The 13,186-nt window shown below is 35.4% G+C and overlaps 1 protein-coding gene across 1 annotated transcript in view; it reads right to left on the bottom strand.

Annotated features, from left to right (window-relative positions):
• The window catches only part of LOC125668338 (uncharacterized), an 11,955-nt gene extending 164 nt beyond the window's left edge, over positions 1-11,791 (bottom strand). The window contains exons 1-5 of the mRNA XM_048902322.2: positions 11,586-11,791; positions 4,047-4,274; positions 3,627-3,792; positions 3,364-3,482; positions 1-890 (exon numbers count right to left, since the gene is read on the bottom strand). The exon at positions 1-890 is cut by the window's left edge and continues 164 nt beyond it. Of these exons, the coding sequence (XP_048758279.1) occupies positions 697-890; positions 3,364-3,482; positions 3,627-3,792; positions 4,047-4,274; positions 11,586-11,622 (744 nt within the window). The 5' untranslated portion in view covers positions 11,623-11,791 and the 3' untranslated portion in view covers positions 1-696. The remainder of the gene's footprint in view (positions 891-3,363; positions 3,483-3,626; positions 3,793-4,046; positions 4,275-11,585) is intronic.
• Between the last annotated feature and the right edge of the window lie 1,395 nt (positions 11,792-13,186).

Here is a 13,186-nt window from a genome sequence, read left to right as displayed (position 1 = left end):
CGTTGTCAATGTGAAATAGAAACCTGTAACTAGATAACATTGGTTGAAATTAGTGAATATGGTACTAACAAAGCACAAGTATGTAGAAAATGTAGTCGCTTAACAAAGTAAACCAAATCGTGATTTGAAGGAAAATACTAGTACAAATAATCAATAAAATGATCATAAACTTTAAAAGCTTCCGACAAACATCAAATAAAGGGGGTTTGTGTTAAAGTTAAGACAATAAAACAATGTAAAAATGGAAATACATCTATATATTTCACTCTCAGTAATTGTAGAAAAGTAAATCTTCAGTGTAAATTAAAGAAAATGGTACAGTAAGTCATGCATGTAATCACGAACTCCCACGTGATATAGTTACCCTCTACAGTTATAATTACTCGTTCCCCTCTAACAAACCGATTACGTTACTGTTACAATACCGGAATACAAACGACATGAATGTTTACATGTAATCTATAACAGATAAACGATTCCAAACTAAGTTTAAGGACATATCTGAGGAGTTCCGATTGATTCCGTATATTCATGACAGTACATTAGTCATAGGTAAACAGCGTAATTTTAACGAAATGTAATCCAAGTTTTTGTTAAGTTTTGTACATGTGTATACAGTACGTTACGAAAGCACAATACGATATGTCAAGGTAGTTATTTGAATGGCATTTTATACAGAATGTGGAAAAGTCGCCATCAGTATTTGGTACCCCACGTGCTGTCCGTAGCTGGGTAGGGAGCAGACGGTGTGTAGCCGTTGTTGTCCATTCCGTACGTATAATTTGTGCTAGATGGATATGGCAGTTTATCGTTTGCTTGCGAATTATGCATCTCGTAGGCAGGAGGCTGATAGGCTGGTGGGTTTTCATGTCCATTGAAAGTTTTAACATCTAAAATTCATAGAAGAGTTATACTAGATGAACGATTGCTAGAGATCAACAGATGGCGCATTTTTTTTCAAAAGTAGGAAATCGAATACTATTATAAAGACACATGTTGGTAATCTACCAAAATACAATATTTATACACAGCAAGCAGATCTGGAAAATAAATTCCCTATACATTGTATATATATATATATATATATATATATATATATATATATATGCATGCAAACGTTGTATCAGTCAAACAACAAAAATTAGGAATAAATGTATTTACCTTTATAATCAATAGATTTAACTTCATGTACTCTGTCTTAAGAGTTACGAGTTCAAATGTCAATGACATGTAAATCAGTTGACAGGCAAACTACGATCCGAATTGACTAGTGTTCATTGCCGAAATATTGAAGATGACGGCACTTAAAACAACAAAGGGATATGAAAGGTGAAGATAACGAAGTGACCAATCTCATAAATCCCATAAGCAATACAAAATACATAGTTGGACAAACACGGACCCCTGGACACACCAGAGGTGGGATCAGGTGCCTAGAAGGAGTAAGCATTCTCTGTCGACCGGTCACACCCGCCGTGAGCTCTATATTTTGATCAGGTAAACGAAGTTATCCGTAGTCAAAATCAGTGTGTGAAGAACGGCCTAACCATCGGTATGAAACAAGTCAGACAGCATTTGACCCGATGTTAGGTTATAATGGTAAACTAAATCGTTTTAACGACCATAGAATTAGCGAAATGCTAAGTTTAAAGGAGACTGTTGAAACTTCTGTATCATCAACTTGTTTGGCAGTAGCCTGTTTCGATTTAAAAACTGACCATGAGCAGAACAAGCTCTTGCGTATCGAATCAGTTGAGAGATATAAACACCATATGCAGGTGATAGTGGAATATTGCTACATAAATGTGGGAAGTTGACGATGGAGAAACTGAAATCATCCCGTTTGTCATACAGATGAGTTGTCAGTTTGCCGTTAATGTCTACTTTCAATAAAATATCTTAAGTATGCAACAGAAGTGGACGACTCTGTGGTAACTTTTATTTCGAGTTTACAGGAATATATCGAATCGACATATGAATGAAAATTATTATTGTTAATAGATAAAACGTCGTCGATATATCTAAATGTCGAATTGAAGGCCACATCAAGATACTTTAGATCAAGGAAACTGACATCTGACAGGTGCCAATCTTCCTTGATCCAAAATATTTCTTTGTCGGTTTACGCCAAAATTAAAATAAAAATAAAAACTAACTTTAAGTTGACTTCAATATGTTTCAGTGAATATCACATGAAACCGTATGAAAGAAACTTCTGACTTCCCGTTAGTTGGAAAATCATGTGACCACCCGGGTTTTGTTTTCAATATGCTTGTGCATGAAAATGGGTGTGTTATGACCCACAAATATGGAACGCAATAACTGTCTTATGTGGATAATATTCATGTGATGATGATACTTTAACATGATGATTGATTATATCTTGCTTAACGTCTCGCTCGAGAAATTTTCACTCATATGGAGACGTCACCAAGACCGGTGAAGGGCTTCAAATTTAGGCCTATGCTCGGCGCTTACGGCCATTGAGCAGTGAGGGTTATTTAGCGTGCCACACCTACTGTGACACGGGGCATCCGTTTTTAAGGTCATATCGGAGAACCCGTGTCATTCACACCTGATGCTGAGCGTTTGTCACTACCTGTTTTAACGACTTAGATCTGTCGCGGCCGGGATTCGAACCCTGGCCTTCTGCATGCGGGACGAACGCTGTAACCTCTCGGCCACCGCGGCGGTAACATTATATGACGATAAATGTTATACTTTAATGGTGAAATAACAGCATGTAATGATAAAATTTCAGCATGAAAGGTGAATATATCAATCTCATAACTCCTATAAGCAATACAAAATAGATAGTTGGGCAAACAAGGACCCCTGGACACACCGGAGGTAGGATCAGATGCCTAGGAGGAGTAAGCATCCCCTGTATGTAATCATCCCGTGGGGGTCCGGGTTAGAATATGTCATCAATACCCTTGCTCGTCGCTAGAGGCGACTGAATGGGGCGGTCCTTCGGATGAAAATGTAAAACCGAGGCCCCGTGTCACAGGAGGTTTAGCATGATAAAGATCCCTTCCTGCTCGAAGGCCGTAACCTCCGACCATAGGTGTAAATTTTGCAGCCCTTCACTGGCAATGGTGATGTCTCCGTATGAGTGAAATATTCTCAAGAGGACGTTAATCAGCATACAATCAATCAATCATCATAACATGAACATCACCCACATAAGGCAGTGGATATAATACGTGCCTATTATATTTAAGGCATTAAATAAAAAAAACGTGTTTCACAATGCACTAAGTTGGTGTTGACTGCAAAATATATTTTAAGCACGGAAAAATTTAATGTTTACACGTATGTATATTTTGTGGATTGTAAATAAATTTCCGAACTTTAACTTACTAGGGGTACTTGGTGACCTTCTGCTCCTGGAACAATGTCTAATGATACAGAAAACGCCAATAAACAACAGGACAGCAAAGGCTATAACTCCAATGACCACCCCCGCAATGTGACCAGGTCTGAAACAAGAGTTGCTGTGTATATTTCGATATATCATGACGCTCTATTCATTGCTTTCTTTGTAACTATATGTAATGTGATGAAAGTTTTAGTTCGGAAGTGGCGAAGAAATTAAGATACTATTGCATTATTTGGAAACTTACACATCCCAGAATTTACAGCAGTATTGTAGGCCTTCCTCCCCACAACAGTAGCGGTAATCCTCCGACATACTCTCATCCAAAGGGCAGAAAAAACGACCCTTGTACGACAGGGACACTGTTCCGTTAGCACTCATGTTATACCTATCGTTGTAACACACCACTGGCACTATGGATAAGAAAGGGTTTAAAGACAATTAGTCAGTATGAATTTTTAGTACTAGTAATCATCTATATATCAAATATATACAGTAATTACAGAATATACAGAGTACCTCCGGGATTATGCTGTACTTAGAGAATATACCTCTCTTACAGAGAATATACTGGTCTTACAGATTATGTGCGGTATTAACACAATATATGCAGTATCTATAGAGTATTTACATGAATTTATAAATTCATAATACCTATGATACTTACACGTGCCATCGCTTCGAAATCTGGTTCTTTGACGGTAGCGAGAAGCTCCATAGACTGTTCCCAGCAAAAGAGCGGACCGAATACTGCTGGAGCTGGACAAGCGATTTCCGCTGAACGAGGACCTGTAACTTCTACTAGATCTGCTACTCCCTCTGGAACCACCTCTATACCCGCGACCTCTAAATCCGCCACCACCTCGTCCACCTTTTGCATGGACCAGTGAAATAACTGGAAAAAAGGGTCAAACATAACTCTCGTGGCATACGAGCACTACTGTTTAAACGCGTGTTGTATAAAGAAGGAAATCTGATCAGAAATTTCAATGTTTTTCTTATGTATATTCGATCTACCTTTTGTCCTTATTAACTATTTTATTCAGAATGAATGGTATTGGGCAGCAGACGCCGCCTATTTCAGTCCTCTCCCTAAAATGTTGTCTTTTCCAGTTATAATCTATCCTTATTATCAACAATATAGTTTTCATTCAAATTTTGCATACATAACTAAAAGAATCTACTCTCATTATCTTAGAATTGAATACACAAAATTAATTAATTGTTGGGGAAAAAACCCACCACCGAGTACATTTCTCATGCTATACTTTTTATATACATGTAAAAAAGAAATTGCATGTACACTGTAACAGAACTCTTCTTCAGTGTTGTGGATACTCTCAATTTTAACATGAAAGCGTTTCATCTCAATCCCAAATAATGGATTGAAAAATACGACATAAGAATATTGGTTCAAAACCTTCAGATACCCAATAAAAGTACGTTCCGAATCGAATTGAATGTCCTGAATTAGAGGGTATGTGTATCTTCTTGTTGGCCTACCCAAATCGACTTTCAGACTTTGTAGAACTCTTCGGAAGGGCGAGATCAGTGTAATCGTATTGTATTCATATGGAAGTGAAAGAAGCAAGCTTTTTCGTCTTGAACCGTCAACTTTACGGAATCTGTGAGGTTAAGGTTTGAGTAATAGTGCGGTCAGTACAAAGTCCCATAACTCCTGTAAAATTTGTCGAATCAAAATAGCGGGGCAATATGATCAACTACATATGGTGACTAACAATCCTACAAAATTTGAATGAAATCCGGTGAGCGGTTTCGGAGGAGTGGCGTCCACAAAGTGTTCCTATAGTGTAGCACGTACAAATTCAACAAAGTCCCATAACTCCTGTAAAAATTGTCGAATCAAAATGACGGCGCAATATGATCAACTACTTTATTGACGATTACCAAACATGAGGCGTTCATCATAAATTAATATCATATACTAGTATATATAACATGATACACAATCTCAGATTAAACACAATTGTACTGGTTTCACAATTCAGTGTACTTTATACGAGGGCCCTCGTATTAAAGCACTCATTCAAGTATTGACAAAAATGCTTTGTGAATGTATAATTTTTAGGATTTGTGAGACTTTTTATGGAATTTGCATTCAATTCACCCAATTGTTCTGAATATTTGTTCCTTAAGTGATCATAATTTGTACCAAAAAATAGTAAGTGTTTTTCATCATCAACTTCATTCAAGCAGAATTTGCAAAATCTATTAGATCGTGGAATTGGAGGTTTACAGTATCTCCCAACCTCAATATTGAGGGGATTGTGCACTTAATCTTAGTTTAGTGAGTAGAGATCTGTAAGCTTTTGGTAATGTGAATTTGAAATATTCTTGCAATTTAAAATTATAATTGTACACTTGGCTATAAAATACATGTTTTCCACAATTTGTTTTATGTTATATTTTATTTTCATACTAGTTTCTTAATTTATTGCTAAATGTTTCATAGGAAATTTTTAAAGAGGAAAGTCCAATCAATCAGTGATTTAGTCATGCTTGGACTAGTTTTTATATGAGATAACTTTTCATCTTCTTTAAAAGCATCAATTAGCAATGGGTTATTATCTTAGGATGCAAATCTTTAAACCTACAGTAATTCATTTAAAAAAATCTCTGGAGTTCTTCAAAATTATCACTTAAAATTTGTCCTTCCAGCTATAGCAGCTGAGGGATTCAAGCTCCCAAGAAACGTTTGTTTACTCTGTCATGTTTGTTCAGTAATTTGTCTAGTGGCGTTACCAATCTCATTATTTTCATCTTATTTTTATCTTTTTGTTAAATTGTTGTTTAAAGTGCTACATTCTGCATATTTTCATTTACTGTTTTACTGAATTTTTGTCTCATGTACTTACAAGTATTTTTCACATTTCAGTATTCTCTATGAAAGGCGCCTAGGAGGAGTAAACATCCCCTGTCGACCGGTCACACCCTCCGTGAGCCCTAAATCTTGATAATGTAAACAGAGTTATTCGTGGTCAAAATCAGTGTGCCAAGAACGGCCTAACACTCGGTATGAAACAATACAGACAGCATTTGACCCAGTGATACAGTAGGTTGTAATGGCAAAATTAAAGATGTGTTTAGACTTTAGTTTTAATTTTGATACTTTTAATTACATGTTTTAATATAAAAAAAATTCAAAGGTCCAGTATTTTATTGCAAATTGTCTCCTGTATATTCAACGTGGACATGAAATAAAGCATGCTCAAAATTCAGTAATATTGCTTGTAAGATAGTTGAATGAAAAGTTTGAAATACTCTATAACATTTTTTGTTCATTGATATATTTGCAAAAATATAGCTGTCCTATTAATGTTGAAAATATTGGGAGTCCTATCAGTATGTAAGCCAAAATAAATGTGTGTCCTATTGCATTTAGCACCGGTCCTAACCCCCCAATAAATATTGACCGGTCCCTTATAGACTACAAGTAAGAACTGATCTACAAGTTTGATGTGACGTGTAGTATTTCGCAAGTAACGAAACTGATCACGTAAAACGCAAATTTCCAGGGGGATTTCCCCTCTATTCGTACCAGTAACCGTATACGATGGCAGCATGCCAACCTTAAATGTTTAGCAACTGGTTATGCGCTTTATTTTAAATTTCTTGATTGTCTTAAAGGGACTGATTCACGATTTTCTCCAAAATTTTATTTTTCACTTTTAATGATCAAAATCCACTGTCTAATATGTTTAAAAGATTTCACATAAAAAATAAGGCTATACATTATCACAGAAGCTCATTTTAGAGAGTTCATTATTTGTTTTGTAAACAAATGATTGCGGTATGTTACTGTTTACGAAATTTTAAAAAAAAATGGATATCGATCTAAGTTTATTATAACTTTCACATTTCAAGCATTCTTCGGATAAAATGTTTCATCTAAAAGTGAGAATATGCGACTATGCAAAGTTAAGATGCTTTATATAACAACATTGATATTTCACTTGTTTGTTTGTATACATAAAAAGACTCGAGTCTTTGTTTACATAACGCATATTTAAAGCTAAAATATAGCTTTTATTCTTGCATTCAGGTCAAAATTTTGGTTGTCGACATTAAATGAGTTTTAGTATTAAACATCAAAAATAAAAAAATAATTTGTTCAAAAATCGTGAACCAGTCCCTTTAAATCAAGTGTGGAATGTGCGCAATACTACATGTACCAAATACTGATTTCGACAACTTATTACTTGTAATAAATGATTTTGTAAATAAAGCTAAACACATTATTTACATTTTTTTTTTAAAAAAAACCCACTCCTGATCTCACTGCCCTACAACGCTGAAGCTGTAGGGTTCAGGGGAAATATTGGAATAAACCAGAGAACAAAATATCGGTATAGACCAGACAACTGCATATCTATCCGTTGTTAAAGCCTTTCATTAACACTGCATCTTTCTGTGCTCGAGTTAGGTCTTATATTTTTGTAATGTACCCTGCCCCTAACAATTTTAACATAAAACACCAGATGGATCTGCATATCTCTAGACTATCAATCCCCCCCCTCCCACACAGAGCTACATCTTGGCAGATTATCATCTACACAGCGATAGATCTTTGAAATTCTTAATCGCCCTTCCTAAACCGATAACTAACAATCGCATTCCCTTTAAGTTGGTTATAAAATTTACATTGTAATTTATCATTATTCTTATATGTATATAAATACTTCATACACATATTTTACACATAACATTGCATGGCATGTGCAACACATTGTCACAAAACTTCTACAGAAATTCTACATTGGGTAAAATGTATATTAAAAGTTAGACCAGTAGGTATAGGGCTGGGGCAACCCCACCACGACCCCCTTTGGCATTTTTAAGTCTAGAAAATATGTGAAAAGCATTTGTTTGCTTGCTTTGCATTTTTTCGTTGTCGTCTCCACCAATCACTTTGAAATTCTCTGAAGACCTGACCCGTTTGTATTCTAAACATCATCCCATCAATATAAAAAATACTGATGATATTGATTATTTACCAGTAAGCGATGACAGGTAGATCTGATATTCTGTTCACAGATATAAACGAGACAAACGCCGACCTGCTATCTTGTGAATTTGGCCATAATGTACAACTTATACGGTACCAATTTTGATGCACCAGATGCGCATTTCGAGAAATACTGTCTCATCAGTGATGCTCAACCGAAATGTTTGAAATCCGAAATAACGATAAACTTACTAGAGCTATTTTAGGGAAAAACAGAGTGCCAAAAGTGGAGTCAAATTCGTCTAAGGATAAGAGCTATGCATGAGGGAGATAATCCTTGATTTTGAAATGAATTTCTAAATTTTATCACAGCAATTAAATATACATCCATATATCAGTTTTTCCAAACATCTCTATTACCACCTTGACGCCAAGGACAGTTTAAAGAATGTCAACAGGAATAAAGCCACAGGACTGTATGGTACATCTCCAACATATTTTAAAGAAACTTAATCAACGCAACTTGCAGAATATTCAATTTACAATGTACCTTTCAAAATATCGCTAGTTCCAAATAAATGGAAAATTGAAAACATACATGGAATCCCAGGACAGAAAGATATAATACGCAATAACACACTGATTTGATACGCAAGCATGGGCAAGATGTGTTTTTCAAACAACTTCATTCATATTATATTCATATATTATTACCAGGACAGGCAAGCGTGAAGATATTCAGCCAATCCTTTTCGAACTACACTGGCTTCCTGTCAAATACAGAATGCAATACAAACTTTTGGTATATGTTTTCAAAGTACCTCATGGTTTAGCACCGGGTTATCTCTGTGAACGAGTTCACGGATACAGATTCAAATTCAGGATACAACGAACGATCTAACAATTTCAAAAAACTTCAGACGAAATTCAACCTAATGACAGGCAAACACATTGCAAATAAGATCATCATAACGACCTAAGAATTTGTGAAATGCTGACTTTTAACGTGTTGTTGTTTGCAAGTGACGCCTCTCTTTTTATTGTAGCTGAAAAATCACTCATGTCATCAACATTTCTTAATTATGATTTTGGTAAAATTAACGAGTGGTAAAAAAGTGGCTTGTACATTTCATTACTTTTAAAATAATAATTACTCGTAAAATTTAAGAGAAGAGAAAAAATTGTTAGAAATTATGTAGTACAAAAAGCTTATAATCGCTTGAGCATGAGGCGAACATTAAAATGGACTCTGGAGAAGACAAAAATACCAAATATGTTGGGAGACCCGTATCAGAATACAAGGATATAATGTGGGACAATTTCTCTGTACCAGATTATCTAATCTCATAAACTTGAGGCAATCAGTTACAAGCAGCCAGAATAGTCACGGACGCAAATAAACCGTCACCTAGAAATCTTTCATACGAAGAAACTGGGTTGGAGGCTCTTGTTGTCATAAAGGAAAATAATCGTTCATTCAGCTGTATAGATATCCTGGGATATTTAATAGATACCCTTTTCCTATTTAGTACTCAAAGTCATCAGTACAGTGTACAACATAACTTAATCTTTGCAAAAAAATTCAAGAACACAACTGAATTACAATTTATACCCCCCCCCCCCCCCCAGTTCTATACCTCGCTGGCACTTCCTACCATTACATGTCCGGAGGCAATCGTCTATAATAATATATATTGTTCAGTCCAGCTTACCCATCACCTCAAGCTTTGTGAATGGTTAGTAGTAGAAAATGTCATGTGTTACGTTTAAAATTGAGACTCGAGTAAAGCTCCTACATGTATTTTGTAGGAATCTGTGTAATTTCTCCATTTTGTATATGCGTCATGCGCAAGACTATTGTGCATTTTCTTCTTTCTTGCATTAACTATTCTAAAGGTATGGTTTCTATTTTTTTTTTTTTTTACTTTGAGCCACTCTGTAAAAGATTGATTACTGTTCATGTTGTTCACCTTTTTCATCTTTGTACCATTTACACCAAAATTTGAATGATACACGGGCTCCAATTCTCGAGAAATATTATATTTCATTCCCCCCCCCCCAAAAAAAAAATCTTGAACATGTCTGTTTATTCATGCCTAGGGGCTATCATTGTTATCACTGCGATACATACATAACATACGGAATAACAATGACAAATTCAATAAATATTTTCTAAACTGATAAAATATTGACAAGCGATATTTTTAGCAATCACTAAGTTGATGCATGTATATACTTAAAAATAATTGTTTCTATGCCCCACAGAACTGGACATATTTGCTAATTGCAGCGTCTTGAATGCCATTACGGTCATGTAATGAGAATTCGCGATAAGGGAAGAATTCAAGTATTTCATTTACGGACTCTTAAACTTTTAGGGGAGTTCCCTATGATATATCTGTTGATGCCGATCGATCGTGCTACATTTCTCCCCATTATTAATCTTTGTGATCCTCCCCATTATTAATCTTTGTGATCCTCCCCATTATTAATCTTTGTGATCCTTTCCATTATTAATCTTTGTGATCCTCTCTTTGGGTATACGTTTTCCTGGGCATGTCGATGACATCAAATGTAAAAGGGATTGTGAAATGGAGGAATATATACATTGCGTAATCCCAACGGTACAGACGGGGATTCGGACCACGTCTCGTAAATATCTGGTAAGATGGTCCACCAATGGAGTGTATGACTTTACGTTTACTGCATCTGGCTACGCCCTTCTTAACGGAATTGTGTTGTAAAACACATTAGCGTCAATCCTATGTTATTGTACAGATATGTATTATCTGTGTAAGGATTTATCAATAAAAACAATGTATTCTGTAGTACTATCTGTGTAAGTATTTATCAATATAAACAATGCATTCTGTAGTACTATCTGTGTAAGGATTTATCAATAAAAACAATGTATTCTGCAGTACTATCTGTGTAAGTATTTATCAATAAAAAACAATATATTCTGTAGTACTATCTGTGCATCAATTGAAAATATATATATATAAACCTCCCACTTGCACACTTGAATAATTGAGAATGAATTCGTTCTATACAAGCTAGCAATAGGAAGTAAATCATTATTCCATAACTTCTATAATGCGATTAACATCTGTCCGGGTATTTACCTATTGACGTCGTAGCGCCACGGTACTCGTGCACTGTACAGTTACATTGTATATACAAGAGATATCAGAAATATCCTTTCTTAACCTGGTTGCGGAACATATTTTTAAAACTCACCTATCACAAGAATGGTTATAAAAGTCCACCATTTCATCGCGATTTGTGTGACACTGTACACAGGGGATATGTTTCCTGTATAAGCGGTACAACAGAAGTGTGATGAGCTACAGGTATTGCGATGAGCTACAGGTATTGCGAAATTCAATGTTTTTATCTGTCCTTGTTGTTAAACCCGTTACATGGTTGGTCGATATTTAAAAAAATCTCTGGGTAGCCAGGTGTAGCCATATATCGATTTGTTGTTGTTGGGAAACATTGGCGGATCTAAAAGCAAAGGATTAATTCAGGGTAACAGAAGGAAAGACCTATAGGGGAGAACAATTTCCGGAAGTCACATTGTTAGATCAAGTTTCTTTAATTATTTTCTGTCGTACATGTACATGTACACACATGAAGTTTTCATATTTTTATTTCGAACCTATAAAGTTGAAATTAACCTTCATAGTTGGCATACCGTAAGCAGCATTTCCCCCATTAAAACACTGTCAGATTTTGACATGAATTTTGGCCTTGAAGTCCTTCAAGGGATCTTTCAAAAAATAAAAACTTCATTGCTTATATTTACATCTTAAAAATCTTTTTAATGTGCGCATTTTTAAAAAAATATATATAATCATATTTTGAATTTCCCACCTAATACGGTATGTCGGAACTAACAATTTTTGGAACTCTGCAGAAAAAGTTACGAAAATTATGCTTCACTTGGGCACGCGTTATTAAATTAAGTTCTTTTGATTTTGGGGTTTGGATAGAACCACTTTTCCTGCTAATTGGTTTATAATTTCTGGAGAAATACGAAGGGGACGACTAGTTTAGTGCCTTAACTCGTTACATCTGATACATGAAAGGTGAAGATAGCGAGCAGTGATCAATCTTATAAATAACATAAGCAATACAATATTGCCTCGATTTAAAAACTGACCATAAGCAGAACAAGCTCTTGCGTATCGAATCAGTTGAGATATATAAACGCCATATGCAGGTGATAATGGAATATTGCTACATAAATATGGGAAGTTGACGATGGAGATTGATTGATTGATGTTTTACGCCGTTTTGGCAATATTTCAGCCATTTTATGGCGGTTAATTAATTCAATTATGTTTGGTTGTGAGTGTTTGAGTTTCCCTGACGGCGCCCAGTAAGCCTACTCTTTTTCGAACATCAGGGAAATGATCTTTTGCGTGCCAAGGGGGTTGTGATCCTTGACACGGAACATAAAAGTTAAAAATACATGTATATAAACAGTTTAAAAAACAAAAAATAATTCGTGTATATAAACAGTTGCATTATAAAAGTTTTCTGTAAAAGTCGCATTCTTGTAAATATTGTATAATATGATGGAAAAGCTGAAATCATTTTCTGCGTATAGTCAGTTTTTAAATCGAGGTAAGCTACTGACAAACAAGTTGATGGTACGGGGGTTTCAACAGTCTCGATTGAAGTCAGCATTTCGCGACTTCTATGGTCGTTATAACGATCTAGTTCGTCAATACAACCTATCATTGGGTCAAATGCTCTCTGACGTGTTTCATACCGATTGTTAAGCCGTTCTTGGCACACTGATTTTGCCTGCGGATAACTCCGTTTACCTGATC

Source organism: Ostrea edulis, chromosome 4, assembly GCF_947568905.1.
Source record: "Ostrea edulis chromosome 4, xbOstEdul1.1, whole genome shotgun sequence".
In the NCBI taxonomy this organism is placed as follows: Eukaryota; Metazoa; Mollusca; class Bivalvia; order Ostreida; family Ostreidae; genus Ostrea; species Ostrea edulis.
Note: the sequence above shows the minus strand (reverse complement) of the source record. Positions and strands in the feature narration are given on the sequence as shown.